We start from the raw sequence: 20,053 nt of genomic DNA, 5'->3' as shown, positions 1-20,053 counted from the left end.
TTTAAGGAAATTGGCTCTTGCTGCCACTTTTGAATAGCTCACAGTCTCGCCCAATACTATCCACACAACTCGCAGCCCCAACGACCATGGCCCACGCATATTCCCTCTTCCCCGAGGTGCAGCCGGCGTACGTCGACGGCCGCAAAGTCGGCGAGCAGACCAAGTACCCGGGCACGCCGTACTTCCAGGGCGGGCTGAAGCCGACGCACATCGAGGGCGACGTGTTCCAGCTGGAGACGACGGGGACGATCCCGCACGACATCCGCGGGACGTTCTACCGCATCCAGCCGGACCCGCGGTTCCCGCCGGTGTTTGAGGACGACGTGCACTTTAGCGGCGACGGCGCGGTGACGGCGTTCCAGTTTGCCGACGGGCACGTCGACGCCAAGCAGCGCTACGTGCAGACGGACCGGTACCGCGCGGAGACGCAGCACCGCAAGGCGCTGTTTGGGCGGTACCGCAACCCGTACACGGACAGCGAGGCGGTGCGCGGCGTGATCCGCACCGTGTCCAACACGAACATTACCTTTTGGCGGGGCGCGATGCTGGCGTCCAAGGAGGACGGCCCGCCGTTTGCGCTGGACCCGGTGACGCTGGCGACGCTGGGCCGCTACGACTTTGAGGGCCAGGTACAGGCGCCGTGCTTCACGGCGCACCCCAAGTTCGACCCGGCGACGGGTGACATGGTGGCGTTTGCGTACGAGGCGGGCGGCGACGGGCACGACGCGTCGACGGCGCTCGTGGTGTGGACGTTTGACGCGGCGACGGGCGCCAAGACGGACGAGTCGTGGTACGAGGCGCCGTACTGCGGCATGATCCACGACGCCGCCCTCACGCCCAACTACCTGGTGCTGCCGCTGACGCCGCTCAAGGCCGACAAGGCGCGCATCGCCGCCGGCGGCAACCACTGGGCCTGGGACCCCAGCGAGGACCAGTACTACGGGCTGGCGCCGCGCAAGGGCGGCCGCCTGCAGGACATTGTGTGGCTGCGGTCCAGCAACGCCTTCCACGGGCACGTCGCGGGCGCCTACGAGAACGAGGACGGCCACGTCGTTGTGGACCTGACGGTGGCCGACGGCAACGTCTTCTTCTGGTGGCCGTCGCCCGAGGAGGCGGCCGAGGCGGCGGCGTCTGGCAAGCCGCCGCGGCGGCCGCAGCTGCAGTCCGACACGGTGCGCTGGGTGCTCGACCCAGCGCTGCCGTCCGGCTCGTACGTCCAGCCGGCGCGCCAGTACGGCACCAACGGCGAGTTCTCGCGCATCGACGACCGCTTCGTCACGAAAAAGTACCGCCATTTCTGGCAGCTGCAGATCGACCCGACGCGGCCATACGACTTTGCCAAGTGCGGCCCGCCGGCGGGCGGGCTGTTTAATGTGCTGGGCCACTACGATTGGGACTCGTTGGACGGGAGCGGTGGCAAGGCCGTCCGCGACGAGTGGTTTGCCGGGCCGACGTGCACGTTCCAGGAGCCCGTGTTTGTGCCGCGGCCCGGGTCGACGGCCGAGGGCGACGGCTACCTGCTGCTGCTGCTCAACCACCTGGACGTCCTCCGCAACGACATTCTCATCTTTGACGCCCTCCACATCGCCCAGGGCCCGCTGGCGGCCGTGCACCTGCCCATCCAGATGCGCCTGGGCCTGCACGGCAACTTTGTCGCGCAGGACGAGATTGAGCGCTGGGCCAAGCGCCGGGCGCCCGACGGCGACCTGGGGCCGGTCCAGGTGGCCACGGCACCGCTGCCCTGGCAGGTGGCTCTGCAGGAGAAGGACGCGCGCAATGGCAGCGGAACCAATGGAGCGTAGGGGGTGTCAGGCAGAGAACGGAGTCGAGGTCGGAGTAGATAGTGTCCGTCCTCCGGTGCGGCTCGAATGCCAGAGTATGGCTTTGTTTGTTTTTTGTTACGTCAAAATGTACTCTGTTCCTGTATACCGTACATACCTGCATCTTTCCGTCGCCTGCCTTGCCTCCCAACGTGCTGTTTCGTCTTGTGAGTGTCGGGTCACGGCACGACGGGCGTCGTCGGATGGACTGTGTGGACTGTGATTGCAGCAAACGACCGACGAGTGGACGCCAGCATCGCGCCTGCCCCCGCAAAAGCACGACGTGCGGGGAAGGTCCTCGGTGCTTCAGGGGTGGGAAGCGCCGCGACCCGCTAACCGCTAGTGCATCTGACTGCTGCGGCAGGAGCTCGTAGCGTGTAAGCGACAGTGGACTTCATTGTTCCTAGACAGAAACCATCCTCTCGGGACCATCACGCCGAACTGAAGTCTCTGTGTCTGCACCCGTTGCCCACGGCGTGTTATTGTTCTTTTACCACATCTGGAATAGGCAGGTTGCCCTACAGCCAAGACGGCCTGCCAGATCACTCCGCATTGTCCCCGCAAAAGGTGACCTACCGCCGGCCGCCTGTTTTCTGCAGACGTTGGCTTTGCTCGCCAGGATCCTGCGCATCATCTCCAGTCTCGTACGCCTGTATCGATGCGTGTGCGTGAGGAGCCTATTGGGTAGACTTGCCTATGCCAGCGACGAGCCATACTCGGAGGATAAATACGAGTCGCGAGGCAGACGACGCTCTACTTGTTCATTCAGCAGGAACTCCCACTCTTTCACTCACTTTGCATCACTCATCTCATTCTTTCCCATTCATATACACACCTCTCACACAATGGCCGACGAAGTCGCTCAGCTCAAGCAGACGGTCGCGGCCCTGCAGAAGCAGGTGATTACGCTGGATGGTACGTCCCCTTGGCGTTTGTCGTCGCTGTCGCTGTCGTCGCTGTCGTCGCGTCACACACTGCATATCCAGCCCTCTCTGCTGCCCACTAACACACCCAGACCAGGAACAAATCCGCCGGCTGCAGTACACCTACGGCTACTACCTGGACAAGTGCCTGTACAAGGAGGTCGCAGAGCTGTTTGCCGAGAACGAGGACACGTATGTGCAGTTCCTCGGCGGCCGCTACCTGCGCAAGGAGGGCGTCCGGCGGCTGTACCTCAAGCGCTTTGGCGGCTTCTTTGTGGGCGGCCGCAACGGCCCCGTCCACGGCTTTCTGCTCGACCACCCGCAGATGCAGGGCATCGTCGACGTCACCTACGACGCGGCCGACGGCCAGCCGCGCGCCGCGGGCCGCTTCCGCTCGCTGATGCAGGCCGGCGTGCACATCAGCCAGGCCGACCGGCACCCGCGCGGGTTCACGCAGTGGTTCGAGGGCGGCATCTACGAGAACGAGTACATCAAGGAGAAGGGCGTCTGGAAGATTTTGCACCTGCGCTACTTCCCCTTCTGGCACGGCGACGTCGAGCACGGCTGGGGCTACAAGGTGGCCGGCTTCGTGCCCTTCCCCACCAAGGTGTTCCCCGAGGACCCCCTGGGCCCCGACCAGCTCGTCGCCGCCGACCAGCGCATGCTGTGGCCCGACTGCCGCGTCGTGCCGTTCCACTACACGCACCCCATCACGGGCGAGCAGGTCAGCGACGTCGACATGCAGGCGCCGCTGTACGGCGGCGACGCCAAGGACGCGCTGCCGGCCCTGAAGCTTGTGGGGTAAGATGGGGTCGATGTGGCAAACAATGGGCGGCATGACGATGTGTATGGACGATGATGCAGCTGTACATAGTCATTAGTCATGCAATTTGACGAGTAGCAAAGATCGAAGCGTCTTGTGTGATTGGTTATATTGTCGTGATTTGTGTGCTTGAAAGCATGGGGTGAACAGAGAGAGCATTAGGACCCTCATGAATACACACCGTGACTACTCATGATTTACGTTGTCTGTATGCATATCGTTCATTGAGTTGCAAAGTCCGTTCACTCGGCTGTATTCTATATACATATTCATTACCAGCATGATATTTTCCGCAACTCACAACTCCAACGGCAGTTTAAACAGCTTGATGGCGTTGGTGCGGCCAATGGCCTCCTTGTCCGCGTCCGGCAGGTCCACGCTCTTCCACCAGTCCTGGGCCACCTTGACGGAGTCGTAGGGGTAGTCGATGGCGTAGAGGCAGCGGTCGACGCCCAGCTCGCCGACGCAGAACTTGAGCCCCTGCGTGGAGAAGTTGCCCGACGTCGTGATGGACACGTTGTGCGTAAAGTAGTAGCGGTAGTCTTCCTTGGAAGGCCGGCTCTGCTTCTTGACGGGCTTGTTGTACCAGTGGTCGGCGCGCACCAGATTAAAGGGGATGCCCTCGCCGAGGTGGCCGGCGACGACCTGCACGCGCGGGAAGCGGTCGAAGACGCCGCTCGAGCAGAGCGCGTAGAGGTGGAAGCTGAGGTCCAGGTGGAACTGCACGCAGGCGCCCAGTAGGTGCGTGCGGCCGGCGTACTTGCCGTGCGGCGCCGCGAGGTCGCGGCCGGTGGCGTAGCGCGGGTGCAGGTAGACGGGGACGTCGAGGTCCTGCACGGCGGCCCAGAAGACGTCGTACGCGGGCTCGTCGTAGTACCGGCGGCCGTCCAGGTTCGAGTCGAGGTCCGACTCGCTCGACGCGGCAACGCTCTGAAAGTCGTTGAGGATGGCGCCAAAGGCCCCCAGCTCGCGCACGGCCCGCGTCAGCTCTGCGGCCGCGTCGGCCGGCGAGTGCATCGACAGGCTGGCCAGGGCGCCGAACCGCGTGGGCGCTTTGCGGGCCTCGGCCGCCAGCCAGTCGTTGGCCTCGACGGCCAGTTTCTGCGCCTCGACGGGGTCGACCACGCCCTGGGGCCCGGGCGACGTGAGCGACAGCAGCATGTACTCGACGCCCTCGGCGTCCATGTGGGCCAGTCGGGCCTCGTGGATGTCCAGCAGCGCCGCCGTCAGCGGGTGCTTGACGCTGGCGACGTCGGTGCCGGTGCCGCGGCCGTACGCCGGAGCGAAGAGGGTGGCATCACGGGCGTTCCGGGCGATGCCCGTGGGGTCCAAGACGGCCTCTTCAATAGCCACTGTGCCGCGCATGGTGGAACAACACAGGAAGTCTATGAACTCGTGACGCAGTTGAATCAGACGATTAAGAAAACGACTTGTAATGGTTTTTGAAATTGAAATTGATTTGAAATTGATTTGAATTTGATTTGAATTTGACTTGATTTTGCCTCTAATTTTTGATCATGACTTTTGAAATGATAGCGGCATCCGCATCGCCTTGTCGCCAGTGCACTACCATCCTCCGACTTCTCGAGCACTACCCCAACTTTCGGTCGAGCTTGGCGCCGATTTGCCATCTCCTCATTTTGATACTGCCGTTGTTCTGACTGGGGTAGAGTGTGCTCGCTTTACCCCGTCTTTTCCATTCGTCTCCTCCTTTCCGTCTTTCCCGTCGTTCCGTTCCCCTCACTTGGTGTCGTGGACTGTCGTATGTCGTCGGCTCGATACTTCCGACGATTGGTAAGTACGTCGTATTTCACCGTGGAACAACAATGTACCAGAATGTCAGGGTTCCTCACAGCATCAATGCGTCGGCTGGCCAGGAAGATTGACGCCGACTGTCGATGCCCGCGATGTCCGTGGTTTCCATATTGGCGACAGTTCGAGTCCGTCGACCTTGATTCTACACGTCGACTTAGACTGCTGACGGTCTGCATGGACACGTTCCAGACGTCGTCTTATGTGCGTCAGCACTAACGTAGGCTGCATAAATACGCAGTCGTGTGATATGTCGTACAGTTTTAAAAGTAGCAAAAATCGTTGTACTACCGAAATCTATCGACTCCCTCCTACAGCTTCGCCACCTTGATAATGACACTCTTGGTCTCCAAAAAGTTGTCGAGGCTGTGCAGCCAGCCCTCGCGGCCCTGGCCAGACATCTTGTAGCCGCCAAAGGGCAGGTCGCGGGCGGTGGCCGGGCTGGTGCAGTTGACGCCGACGTAGCCGCTCTCGAGCGCCTTGGCGATGCGCAGGGCGCGGTCAATGTACTTTGTGTAGACGCTGGCGTAGAGGCCGTACTCGGTGTCGTTGGCGCGCGCGACGGCCTCGTCCTCGGTCGCAAACGTGTTGATGAGCACGACGGGGCCAAAGACCTCCTCCTTCATGATGCGCGCCGCGTCGGGCGTGTCGACGAAGACGGTCGGCTCGACGAAGAAGCCGCCCATCGTGTCGAGCGTGCCCTTGCCGCCGAGCGCGAGGCGGCCGCCCTCGGTCTTGCCCTCCTCGATGTAGGCCAGCACGGACTTGTACTGCACCTCGTCGGCCTGGGGCCCGTGGTTGACGGCCTTGTCGAGCGGGTTGCCGGCGGTGACGGCCTGGAAGCGGCGGGCAAAGGCCTCCTGGAAGGCGGGCGCGGCGGCGGCCTCGACGTAGATGCGCGAGTTGGCCATGCAGACCTGGCCCGAGTTCCACTGGATGCTGTTGACCGTCTCCTCGACGGCCTTGTCCATGTCGGCGTCGGCAAAGACGAGCGCGGGCGACTTGCCGCCGAGCTCGAGCGTGACCTTTTTGAGGTTGCTCTGCGCGGCCATTTCCTGGATCAGGCGGCCGGTGCGGCCGCTGCCCGTAAACGACAGCGCGCGCACGTCCATGTGCCGCGCCAGCACGGCGCCGCTCGGCAGGCCGTGGCCCGACAGGATGTTGAAGACGCCCGGCGGGAAGCCCGCCTCGACGACCAGCGCCGCCACGCGCGCCGACGTCAGCGGCGCCTTCTCGCTCGACTTGAGCACGACCGTGTTGCCGGCAATCAGCGCGGGCGCCGCCTTGCTCGACAGAAACAGCAGCGGCACGTTCCACGGGATGATGGCCGCCACGACGCCCATGGGCTGCCGCAGCGTCAGCGTCACGTAGCCGGGCGTGTTGAGGCTCGACTGGCCCTGGATGTGCGGCCACGCCTCGGCGTAGTGCTCAAAGTTGCCCGCCGCCGCAAACGCGTCAAAGTACCCCGCGACCGGCCGGCCCATGGACACGGCCTCGAGCTCGGCCAGCTCGCTCGAGTGCTGGCGCAGCAGCGCCGCCAGCTTGCGGAAGGGCGCCGCGCGGGCCGACGGGTCCAGGGCCGACCACGCAGGGAACGCAGCCTTGGCAGCGGCGACGGCGGCGTTGGCATCCTGCTCGCTGGCCTCGGGCACGTCGGCGACCTTGTCGCGCGTCGCCGGGTTGTAGAGCGGGAACGTGTTCTTGTCGGAGGCTTCGACGAGCTGGGCAGAGGGGGAGGGCATGTGTGTTAGTAGACGTCCAGTGAAGCGAGGTTGAGAGGCATGGGACTATAAGTATATTTACCTCTCCGTTGATGAGCAGTTTGGGCGAGATGGAGACAACCATGATGGCGGTGTGTAAATAAAGAACAATGCGTTGCACGACAAATGATGCAAGGATAGAAAGATAGATGTAGACGACGATCTGATGGACGCAGGACAGAGTCTCGGCAAGGAGGACTAATATAGAACACGGAATGCTCCCCTCGTTTGCAGAGCAAGTAGAATAAATGGACACGACGTATGAGGACAGAATACACTAGACGGATGGAGTAGGTCGCAGACAGATACAAAGACACATAGACACACAAGCACATAGACATAGACACACAGACAGCTTGGCACAGACACACAGACGACGCTGCAGCCCATGCTCCGCATCTTCCCGCTCTTCAGCCACTGCAGAACTGCATCGGCATGATGTCGGGGCTCCATGCAGAAAACACTACGGTGAAGGAACATTGTAACGAAGAATAAAAGACGGGGCTAAAAGAGGGAAAGGAGGGAAGGGCTTGCAGAATGGGGTAGACTGACAAATGTGGACTGTACGGCAGTGCCAAGTGCCTGTGAGTAGTGTCAAAGGAGCGGAGAGGACCAACGAGGGCGAAAGGAGCATATCTCCGCATTTCAGAACCAAAAAAGAACCACGCACCCGGTGTTTATCCACCCGCGCCGTCGGCAGAAGAGATTCTCCGCAGAGAGATCCTTGCGATGATGTAAAGCCGTTTCCTGGCATTCAGTAGTTTCACTTTGGTTAAATAAACCATGTTGTGCAAAATACGTTAAAAAAGGAAAATAAAAACCCGAGAAAAAATCAGCGTTGAAAACAAATCAACAAAAGCTTTTCCATAAGTGCAATAGAAATAAAATACATGAATCAGACGTCCGTCTTCCAGTAAGTACGTGGACGTTTGCGTTTGTTCAAAGAGTCTAACCAAGCCGACCTGCGCCTCTCCTCGCACAGCTTCCCATAGATTGCCTGTTCGTCTGCTGACATTGCTTCCCACTTTTCACTTGCGTAGTTGATGTCTCCCTTGGGCCAGGCTGGGCCTCTTCCGAGTCCTGGACAGACTCGTGGAAGATGTTAAAGTCTCGCTTCGGCGAATACCCCGACGGCCAAGCAGGAGGCGTCTCGTGGAATGGCGGTGGCTCACGACCCTCGGCGAGGTCTTGCTTGCGGGCCTCCTCCTCGTTGGACGTCCACTCGTTGATGGCCGCCACATACTGGTCGTGGGGGATCGTTTGCATGTAGACAGGTTGTGCCATTTGATGTGGAATGATTGGGCTCCAGTTCGACCAAGGCGGCAGTTGCGTGGCCGCGGGATTCAACAGTTTACTTTTGCTGTTCGGTGTGCCAACGAGTCTGCCACCACCATGCGACAGACGTAGGCCAAAGGGGTTGGGCACGAGCTGGAGACGGGGCGCCGGCGGATACGTGCGAGCGCGCTGTCGAGTGGATTCCTCGTGTTGTTCGCTTGGGCCCAGCTCGAGGTCGGGCGACGACTTGAAATGCAGAGCAAAACCGCGCATCGAGGCCACAATGTTCGCATATGCCTCGCCCCAGTCGTTGTCGCCCTTGATTCTCAAGAGCTCGTCCGCCATCTCATCAATCACCCGGTAAACTTGGTTCGGCCCAGGAATGGGAAGAGGTCCGTCCGGGTCGGATCGTCCGGGAGCGGGAATTGCTGCACACGAGGATAGACAGGGACATAAGAGACGGGCCCACCAGGTTCAGAGTCAAAAGGTCGTCTCGGCGGGTCGGCATTCTGTTGATGTTGAGGCTCGTTTTGACTCGAGTTGACAGAGCTAGCGGCAGCTCCTTGGCCACCGAAACCCCCGAAGCCACCGAAAGCACTCAGCCCACCAAGACTAGCAGGTGCTAAAGCAACCGGCGGGATTTGTGCTGGTGGAGGTGGAGGCGGAGGTGGAGGCGGAATGCTTGCCGGCTGTCCTGGATGTGATGATTCACGGAGTTGAGAGGATGCCACCGTCGGCCCAACTGTTGGAATAGGCTCAAATTGCTGACCGGAGTTCTGTAGCATTGTCTCCCCTGACTCGTTCATCTTGCTGTCCACATAATGTTTTATGATGGCGTCGAGACTCTGCAAGGACAGACCTCCGCCCTGAGTGTCAATTTGTAGGCCTCACTGTTGCCGGGAACGGCCATCGCGTCAGCATGGGCCATCCTCTGTGCTCTGTATCCCGCCGCCGGCTCGGCTTGATGGAAATTGTTTGCGAAAAGCTGCATCGCTCGAGGCGACAAAGAATCAGAACCATCGCGCTCGAATTTTGCCACAAGCTCGGCCGGTGTGCTCATCGGGACGTCCATGTCCTTGGTCGCGGCACGGATGCGTTCCTCGACAACACCAGGCGATGGCCAGCCGATCATTTCGTAGCGCTGGGCCTGGGTCAACAAGTGCTTTGCGCCAATCAGGGCGCGGCTGTAAATGTCGCCGCGAGCCAAAATCATAGTGCAGTCGCTGCTCGTCAACGAGTCGGGATCGTTGAGAGCTCAGTCGTACACCTCCTGCGGGATGGAATGTGCGACAGGATTTCCGGTGCGTAGCGATTCGAGTCGCAGCCGTTCGCGGACTTGGATCTCTTCCCGGATGGAATTGGCCAGGCAGGCATCGGCGTCCTTCCTTTCCCGCAGCTCCTCAACTGTGGTCAAGTAACCGTCGTCGTCACGGACGTATTCTGTCGCATTCGCATCTTCGCTGTCAGCCCCACCGCTTGCGCCTGCGCCTGGTTGTTCCATGCTGCGTTGTGTCCGGGGACAGCGTGTTCGAGAAGTTATGTGAAAAGGAACGGCAAAACATTCATAAAAAGAAGGGCGGGGTGAGGTCGGACCTAGGCAGCATGTCAGAATAACGTGACCAAACACGGAACTAGTCCAAAGTCAAGAGTACAAGAGAGAGACGTCGAGAGAAAAGAGCTGTATTTATATACGGTCGTACATTCGTAAGAGCGGCTGTGAGGGCGGGGCCAATCAGCAACGAACTGTGGCCCCATATTTCCCGATTGGGACGCCACAATAGTGTGTTCTCCTTTACATATTAAAGCGAGAAAGCGTAGTTGTGGCCGCCGCTTTTCGCTGGCGCGGGCCGCTGCTTTTGGCGGCCTTTGCAGTGAGGGGTTTTGTCCTTTTGAAGTACTTTGTACTTGTAGTTGTAATCCTTTCCCGTCTTTATAGTAGCGTATCCCGTTAATGTTGAATTATTTATTAAGTTTTAAACGACTAAGGGTATTAGTATAGACTAGGTTGTCCTACCTTAAAGATAATATAAAGAGAGTGTTCGGTGTTTTAAAATAAAGATAATTTATTATTTATTATAGGTTTATTATAGTAAACGGGAAGGTAGAAGAAGAGTAAAAGGTTGTGTAAATAAAAGTCCGTATATTTTAAGGTTTTACTACTCCGGTTTAAAAGTAGTAAGTTATAAGTCGTTTATCGTCTCTTTTTTTTAAAAAAAAAACTTTTTTATTTAACTTTTTTTTATCTTTTTTATTTTTCTCCCTTTTACTTTATTCTTTTTTATCTTTTCTTTATTCTTTTATCGTATTTATTTTATTTTAAAGGAACTATTCTTTCTTATATATTAATTATCGTTTTTTTAAATGTACTTTTAATTAAAAGTTTAAAGAAAAAAAAATAAAAAAGGGGTAAAGTTAAAAGTAAACTAATTTAACTTAACTTAATTATCACGCGTAAACTCCCTTTACGGGAGTCTAACATCACGCCAAGTCACGTACCGTTTAACTAAACTATATAACGACTATATTAAACCTTTTCTCCGACCTCAAGTTTATATAAATAGTTTACAGAATCAACAATTATTTATTATATATTATATTATACTATTATTTAAGACTTTATTACGTTTAAACGTAGTACGTTACTAACTTCGAGATACTAAGTAACGGAATAAGAAATAAAGTCTTATATATATTACGATTTAAAATACCTTATAATAGTATAGGTCTTAAATAATAGTATAATATAATATATAATGAATAATTGTTAATTCTATAAACTATCTATATAAATTTAAGGTCGGGGAAATGGTTTAATATAACCGTTATATAACTTAGTTAAACGGTACGTGACTTAACGTAATACTAGACTCTCGTAAAGGGAGTTTATACGTAATATTTATTAAACGACGACGAAAATTAATTTTCGTCTTTTATTAGTAAATACCGTAATATATTACTTAATAAATAAAAAACTTTATAAAAAATAAACGGTAATAACGTATAAAAGAACGGTAACTTATATTAAATCCGTTAAAAAAATAATATTAAAAATAAAAAAATAAATAAAAAAATAAATAATAATACGGTTTAAATATTATTAATATTTATTTTTATAAACGTTAAGTCTTAAAATACTAACGTTAGTATAATAGTACGACACCGTAATAACGTCGTCGTAAACGGTCCGGTTTAACCGAGACACGACGAAGAACGGGGTCGGGTAAACGTAACGACGGGTTAAACTTAAAAACGTGTTAATAAAAACGAACGGGTAGTATTTTAAAGGTTTTACCGAGATTAAAAGTATATTAAACGGTTTAAAAAAACGGTTATATATTATATAAACCGATTATTAAATTAACTTATTACGTATTATATTAATAGATTTATAAATACTATTACTCGAGTTAAAGTAGTTAATAATATACTTTAATAGTTATTTAAAATATTTTAAATCTTAATTACTTTATTTTATAAGATTTACACCGTATTACGGACTCCCGTAACGTCTTTAATTATTTTTTATAAGACCGTAATATTATCGAGTATTTAATTTAATAAGGTTTATAAAGTTTATTAAATTAATATTAATATATTAATAAGTACCGTTCTCGTTTTTACTTAAAAAGTATTAATTTACTTTTAAATTACCGTATTAATAAACGTTAACGACTTTTAATTTAAAACGGTAGTTTTTTAAAACTTATTTAACGACGTAAAAGACGGGTTTCTTTTAACGTCGAACGTCGTTAAAAAGTATCGAAAGTTCGTATTAAATAAACTCGTAAGTATAAAAAATAGATAAAAAAACGATTCGTTAAAGATTTTAATAACGATTATTATTATATAAAAAGACGGGTTTACCGTTTTTTTATTATTAATTATAACTTTATTTTTATATACGGAAATATATTTATAATAAGTACGTTAAATAAAAGTAAATTAAAAAACCGGTCGATTATTTTTAATAACTTTTATAATATATTATAAAACCGTAATAATATTAAAAAACTTTAAAAAAAGAAAGGTTACTTTAATACGTATAAATATCTCGTTTTTATACGACGTATAATATTACCCGTTACTTATCGTATTAATTATATTAAATAACTTAAACCGTAATATAACGTTCGTAAGTAATTTTCTTTTATCGATTAAAAATTTCTTTATAATTAAACGGACCGTTATACGACTTTAAAGAGTAGTCGGGGTTTATTAAATCTAGTTAAGAATTAAATTTAACCGGTTACTATTCGATTATAAGTCTTTAAAAAAGAAGAGATAAAAACGGTAGAAGTTATAAAAGGCCGTCGTAAAGTATACCTTTTTTAACTTACGTTTAATAAGTATAACTAGTATAATAACCTTTGTAGTAGTTTAACCTTAATTATCGGGTTTTTCGTTATAATTATCGTAATTTATATCGATCTCGTTATTATCGTCGTTATTTTTATAACCCGTATTATCGTCTTTATTATTATTACCGATATTTTAACCGTCGTCGACGTTATTATCGTTATTATTTATAAATTTTATATTAAAGTTATTTTAAATAATTATAATTAAGTTAATAACTATTATAAGTGATTATAAAATAAGTTTTTATAAGTGATTATAAAATAGGTCTTTATAATAGATTAGTTAATAAAAAGTATTAGTTTCGAGGGCGAAGGTAAGTGTGTATTATAATAAAGACTAATTCTTACCCCTTCTTCCCGGTAGGAAGAAGGGAGTCCTTTTATTTAAGGAGAAAGGCTTTTCACTAGTGTGGCGTTAACGTGTGGTTAGGGACCAACTACACCGCGCCTTATTATATAAACCTAGTCACTTGATTCGTAGCCTTCGGTCACGAATCGGTTATAATAATAACGACTTTATTAACGATTATAAAAACGGTTTAAACGATATTAATAGTAAATACGACGACCGTTATTTTATTTTAACTAACGTTTTAATCGGTATTATCGTTTTAAAAGGTTATAGTAATAAATAAAGATATAAAGTTTAAAAAGAGTTTTAGTTTATTATTTTATAAAGTAAAAAAAGGACTTTTATATATTATATTTTAATAAAAGAGAGAGTGTAGTAAAAAGTACGGGATATTATAATATTTATAAACAACGTAGTAATTATATTTTATTTAAAAAGGTACGATAATAAATATACGTTTTTAATAAAAAGGTATACGTATTTAAAAGATTATAAAGTATATAACGGTAAATAAAAGTTATAATATAAAAGTAAATAAAAAGAATATTTAATAAATAATTTAAAAAGGATTATTTAAAATATAATAATATAAATTTAAATATACGTAAAAAAGGTAAATAAAAGAATAAAAAATACGGTAAAAGAGTAAATAAAGTATTAAAACGAGTTTTATTATATTAAATAACCGTATTATAATTATTTATAACGATACTAGGTAGTATAAGTCCGTTTATTTATCGGGACAATATAAAGTAAAAGTAAATATATAAAGTAAACAGTAATAAATTACGTATAAACGGTACCGAAATACTATTATTCTTTATATAATAGTTATTAATATCTTTATAACGACTTTCGAAACGGTTTAAAAAACGGTGGTTTATTTTTAAAGGTTACCGTTTTAAACGGTTTTCTTTATTAACGTTTAAGTTATAAAAGTATTATAATAGTATTCCTTTACTCGTTCGATAAATTATCGGTATTAATAACGTAATTACTTATATTTTATACGTTTTATAAATATACCGTAATATTAAAGTGTATTACGTTATAATCGTTTATTAATTCGTTAACTCCGTTAAAAAGTAACTCTCGGTTAATAAACTAGTCGTTATAATATAAGTAGTTTAATTATTTAACTAAGTAGTTTATTATAAAAGTCCGACGAGTATAACGGAGTCGATATACGATAATTCGTTCGACTATATAACGGTTATTCTCGTTATTTATACCGGGTACGTTATTTTACGTTATAAAACTTAATAACGGTATTATACGTTTAAAAGGATCCGGTTTAGTAAAGGTTTTATATAAGTATACTACGTTAAGTATAAAGTAGATATTTTATACGGTCGGGATATCGAGTCGGTATACTTACTTCCCGATACGTTTAAAGATTTAAAAAAGTTTAATGTATTATTAATTAAATTTTAATTTTAACCTTTTTAATAAGTAGTAATTATAATATAAACGGATAAAAACTTTATTACCGACTATATATTTTATTAAACGGTGTTTTTTATTATATTAAAACTTAGTTTATATATTTACGATATTAATAAGGTTTATAATATTCTTTTAATAAATACAACGTTAAATCGATGTCGTTTTAATAATCCGTTTATTCGTTTTTATAAATACTATTAAATTAATAAAACTAAACGGATAAAAACTAAGTATAAACTCGTTTAACGAGTAATTAATAATTAATAACTTTATATTATTTAATTAAAATTATAATACCGGAATAATATTTATTTATAAAGTATCGAGACTCTCGGTATAATAAAACCGTAAAACGATCTCGATAGTTTAGTTTTTCCTTTTAAATAATCCGTCGGTTTAAACGTAATATATTATAAATATAAGTAACGTTATTATAATCGATTCGTGGCCGAAGGTTACGAATTAAATAACTAGGCTTATATAATAGGGCGTGGTATGGCTAGTCCTTAACCACACGTTAACGCCACGTTAGTGAAAAGCCTTTCTCCTTAAATAAAAGGACTCCCTTCTTCCCAAAGGGAAGAAGGGGTAAGAATTAGTCTTTGTTACAATACACACCTACCTTTACCCTCGAAACTAATACTTTTTATTAACTAATCTATTATAAAGACTTATTTTATAATCACTTATAATACGTATATCGACTCCGTCGTACTCGTTAAACTTTTACGGTAAACTATTTAATTAAATAGTTAAGTTACTTATATTATAACGATTAGTTTATTAATTAAAAGTTACTTCTCGACGACGTTAACGAATTAATAAACGATTACGACGTAATATACCCCGATATTACGGTATATTTATAAAACGTATTAAATATAAGTAACTACGTTACTAATACTAATAACTTAACGAACGAGTAACGGAATACTATTACGATACTTTTATAACTTAAATACCGGTAAAAAAGACCGTTTAAAACGGTAACCTTTAAAAATAAACTATCGTCTTTTAAACCGTTTTAAAAGTCGTTACGAGGATATTAATAACTATTATATAAAGAATAATAATATTTTAATACCGTTTATACGTAATTTATTACCGTTTACTTTATATATTTACTTTTACTTTATATCGTCCTTATAAATAAACGGTCTTATATTACTTAGTACCGTTACGAATAACCGTAATACGGTTATTTAATATAATAAAACTTTTTTTAATACTTTATTTACTCTTTTACCGTACGTTTTATTCTTTTATTTATTATTATATATTTTATAACCTTTTAAATACGTATACTTTTTTATTAAAAATATATATTTACTATCGTACCTTTTTAAGTAAAATATAACCACTACGTCGTTTATAAATACTATAATATCCCGTACTTTTTACTATACTCTCTTTTTTATTAAAATATAATATATAAAAGTCCTTCCTTTTACTTTATAAAATAATAAACTAAGACTTTTTTTAAACCTTATATTTTCACTTATTATTATAATCTTTTAAAACGATAACACCGGTTAAAACGTTAATTAAAATAAAATAACGATTATCGTATTTACCGTTAATATCGTTTATTCGTAATCGTCGATAAAGTCGTTATTAATTTAATTATAGTTACTTAAAACGACCTTAATATAAAATTTATAAATAATAACGATAATAACGTCGATAATAGTTAAAATATCGGTAATAATAATAAAAACGATAATACGGGTTATAAAAATAACAATAATAATAATAAGATCGATATAAATTATAATAATTATAACGAAAAACCCGATAACTAAAATTAAACTACTACGAAGACTATTATACCGATTATACTTATTAAACGTAAGTTAAAAAAGATATACTTTACGACGGTCTTTTATAACGTTTACCGTTTTTATCTCTTTTTTTTTAAAGACTTATAATCGAATAACGACCGGTTAAATTTAATTTTTAACTAGATTTAATAAACCCCGGTTACCTTTTAAAGTCGTACGACGGTCCGTTCGGTTATAAGGAAATTTTTAACTAATAAAAGAAAATTACTTATAAACGTTATATTACGGTTTAAGTTACTTAATATAATTAATATAATAAGTAACGGGTAATATTATACGTTATATAAAAACGAGATATTCGTACGTATTAAAGTAACCTTTTTTTTAAAGTTTTTTTAATATTATTACGGTTTTATAATATATTACGAAAGTTATTAAAAACGACCGATTAGTCTTTTAATTTACTTTTATTTAACGTACTCGTTATAAGTATATTTTTATATATAAAAACAAGGTTATAATTAATAATAAAAAAATAGTAAACCCGTTTTTTTATATAATAATAATCGTTATTAAAATCTTTAACGAATCGTTTTTTTATCCGTTCTTTATACTTACGAGTTTATTTAATACGAACTTTTAATACTTTTTAACGACGTTTAACGTTAAAAGAAACCCGTCTTTTATATCGTTAAATAAACTTTAAAAAACCACCGTTTTAAATTAAAAGTCGTTAACGTTTATTAATACGGTAATTTAAAAGTAAACCGACACTTTTTAAGTAAAAACGAAAACGGTACTTATTAATAAATTAGTACCGATTTAATAAACTTTATAAACCTTATTAAATTAAATACTCGATAACGTCGTAGTTTTATAAAAAATAGTTAAAAACGTTACGAGAGTCCGTAATACGGTATAAATTTTATAAAATAAAGTAACCGAGATTTAAAATATTTTAAATAATTATTAAAGTATATTATTAATTACTTTAACTTAAATACTAGTATTTATAAATTTATTAACGTAACACTCGATAAATTAACTTATTAATCGGTTCGTATAATATATAACCGTCTTTTTAAGTCGTTTAGTATACTTTTAATCTCGGTAAAACCTTCGAGACACTACCCGTTCGTTTTTACTAATACGTTTTTAAGTTTAAACCGTCGTTACGTTTACCCGGTCCCGTCCTTCGTTACACTTTAATTAAACCGGACCGTTTACGACGACGTTATTATAATATTATACTATTACGTCGACGTTAATATTTTAAGACTTAACGTTTATAAAAATAAATATTAATAATATTTAAACCGTATTATTATTTATTTTTACCGTTTATTTCTTTAATTTTTAATATTATTTTTTTTAACGGATTTAATATAAGTTACCGTCCTTTTATACGTTATTACCGTTTATTTTTTATAAAATTTTTTATTTACTAAGTAATATATTACGGTATTTACCGGTAAAGGACGAAAATTATTTTTCACCACCGTTTAATAAATATTACACGTAAACTCCTTTTACGGGAGTTTAATATTACGTTAAGTTACGTACCGTTTAATTAAACTATATAACGGTTATATTAAACCTTTTCTCGACCTTAAGTTTATATAAATAGTTTATAAAATTAATAATCATTTATTATATATTATATTATACTATTATTTAAGACTTATACTATTATAAGGTATTTTAAATCGTGATATATATAAGACTTTACTTTTTATTCCGTTATTTAATATCTTAAAGTTAGTAACGTACTACGTTTAAGTGTAATAAACACCTTTTAAGTAAAAACGAAGACGGTACTTATTAATACGTTAATATCGATTTAATAAATATTATAAACCTTATTAAACTAAATACTCGATAATACTACGACCTTATAAAGAATAATTAAAAACGTTACGAGAGTCCGTAATACGGTATAAATCTTATAAAATAAAGTAACCGAAATTTAAAATATTTTAAATAACTATTAAAATATATTATTAATCACTTTAACTCGAATAATAATATTCGTAAACCTATTAACGTAATACTCGACGAATTAACTTAATAATCGACTTATATAATATATAACCGTCTTTTTAAACCGTTTAATATACTTTTAATCTTAATAAAACCTTCGAGATACCACCCGTTCGTCTTTATTAACACGTCTTTAAGTTTAAACCGTCGTTACGTTTATCCGGCCTTACCTTTTTTTACGTCTCGGTTAAACTAGACCGTTTACGACGACGTTATTACGGTGTCGTATTATTATATTAATATTCGTACTTTAAGACTTAACGTTTATAAAAATAAATATTAACGATATTTAAACCGTATTATTATTTATCTTTTTCGTTTATTTCTTTTATTTTTAATATTATTTTTTTAACGGATTTAATATAAGTTACCGTTTATTTTATATATTATTACCGTTTATTTTTATAACGTTTTTATTTATTAAGTAATATATTATAATATTTATTAATAAAAACGAAAATTATTTTTCGTTACCGTTTAATAAATATTACGTATAAACTTTTTTTATAAAAGTTTAATATTATATTAAGTTACGTACTACTTAAATAAACTATATAACGACTATATTAAACCTTTTCTTCGACCTTAAGTTTATATAAATAGTTTATAAAATTAATAATTATTTATTATATATTATATTATATTATTATTTAAAACTTATATTATTATAAAGTATTTTAAATCGTAATATATATAAGACTTTACTTTTATTATAGTCGATTCGTAACTAAAAACCACGAATCAAGTAACTAGGTTTATATAATAAAACACGGTATAACTAGTCCTTAACCACACGTTAACACCACACTAGTGAAAAACCTTTCTCTTTAAATAAGAGGACTCCCTTCTTCCCTTTAGGAAGAAGGGGTAAGAATTAGTCTTTGTTACAATACACACCTACCTTCGCCCTCGAAACTAATGCTTTTTATTAACTAATTTATTGTGAAGACTTATCTTATAACCACTTATAATAACTTTTTGTTCCGTTACTTAATATTTCGAAACTAGTAACGTATTACGTTTAAACGTAATATAGTTAATAAACGTTTCTTTTTTTTTTTCTTTTTAAAATTTTAATAACGAATTTATACCTCTTTTACCGGTATAACGGTTAAAATTAAAAAGTAAATATTTACGACGACTTTCGAAAACTTCTTTTTAATTAAATATTCACCTAATTCGGTTAAAAGGTCGTCCTTTATAAGTACGTAAACTAAACGGACGTACCTTTTATTTACACTCCCGATAATATATAACACACGGTAATTCGACTATGAAAACGGTAATTTTATACCTATTACTCATCGAAAAAACGTAATATATTAATTTTCGAGCCTTAATTAACCAAGGCCTTACCTTAAAAGGCCCGAATTAACTCGGGATACTAATAGTACGGCGTTACGTTATATCAAAATTCAAAAAGAGACTGTTGGGCGTAATAGTATCGAGGGGCAGATTCAGGTGTTGGAAAGAGGGTTGAACAGGTGTGACTTATTTTTAGGTGGGGGGGTAATTTATTTCAATGTACCTATGGGTCACGTGTAGGGGTATTGACCAATTACGAGATGCGGCTGAAAAAAGTCATATTTTGGCCACTAAGGAGATACATGACAGAAAGTTTGACGGCGCCCTGGGAGGGAAGGGCATCGTTTGGTGGGTGGGA

At 42.8% G+C, this 20,053-nt stretch overlaps 4 protein-coding genes across 4 annotated transcripts; 2 read left to right on the top strand and 2 right to left on the bottom strand.

Annotated features, from left to right (window-relative positions):
- Positions 1-86: 86 nt before the first annotated feature.
- On the top strand, positions 87-1,802 carry SPBR_07020 (carotenoid cleavage dioxygenase; the record flags this gene model as incomplete). The annotated part of the gene is made up of 1 exon (XM_040765275.1): positions 87-1,802. The coding sequence occupies one exon, from the start codon at positions 87-89 to the stop codon at positions 1,800-1,802; it is 1,716 nt and encodes a 571-aa protein (XP_040616795.1).
- An 863-nt stretch (positions 1,803-2,665) lies between these two features.
- On the top strand, positions 2,666-3,548 carry SPBR_07692 (uncharacterized protein; the record flags this gene model as incomplete). Its single annotated transcript, XM_040765946.1, has 2 exons — positions 2,666-2,735; positions 2,836-3,548. 2 exons carry the CDS (start codon positions 2,666-2,668, stop codon positions 3,546-3,548), a joined length of 783 nt encoding a protein of 260 aa, XP_040616794.1.
- A 315-nt stretch (positions 3,549-3,863) lies between these two features.
- SPBR_07536 (2,3-dihydroxybenzoate decarboxylase) lies at positions 3,864-4,931 on the bottom strand (the record flags this gene model as incomplete). The annotated part of the gene is made up of 1 exon (XM_040765790.1): positions 3,864-4,931. One exon carries the CDS (start codon positions 4,929-4,931, stop codon positions 3,864-3,866), a length of 1,068 nt encoding a protein of 355 aa, XP_040616793.1.
- A 4,737-nt stretch (positions 4,932-9,668) lies between these two features.
- SPBR_08033 (uncharacterized protein) lies at positions 9,669-9,914 on the bottom strand (the record flags this gene model as incomplete). Its single annotated transcript, XM_040766283.1, has 1 exon — positions 9,669-9,914. The coding sequence occupies one exon, from the start codon at positions 9,912-9,914 to the stop codon at positions 9,669-9,671; it is 246 nt and encodes an 81-aa protein (XP_040616792.1).
- Between the last annotated feature and the right edge of the window lie 10,139 nt (positions 9,915-20,053).

This window comes from Sporothrix brasiliensis (genome assembly GCF_000820605.1).
Source record: "Sporothrix brasiliensis 5110 chromosome Unknown Cont20, whole genome shotgun sequence".
NCBI classification, from domain to species: Eukaryota; Fungi; Ascomycota; class Sordariomycetes; order Ophiostomatales; family Ophiostomataceae; genus Sporothrix; species Sporothrix brasiliensis.
Note: the sequence above shows the minus strand (reverse complement) of the source record. Positions and strands in the feature narration are given on the sequence as shown.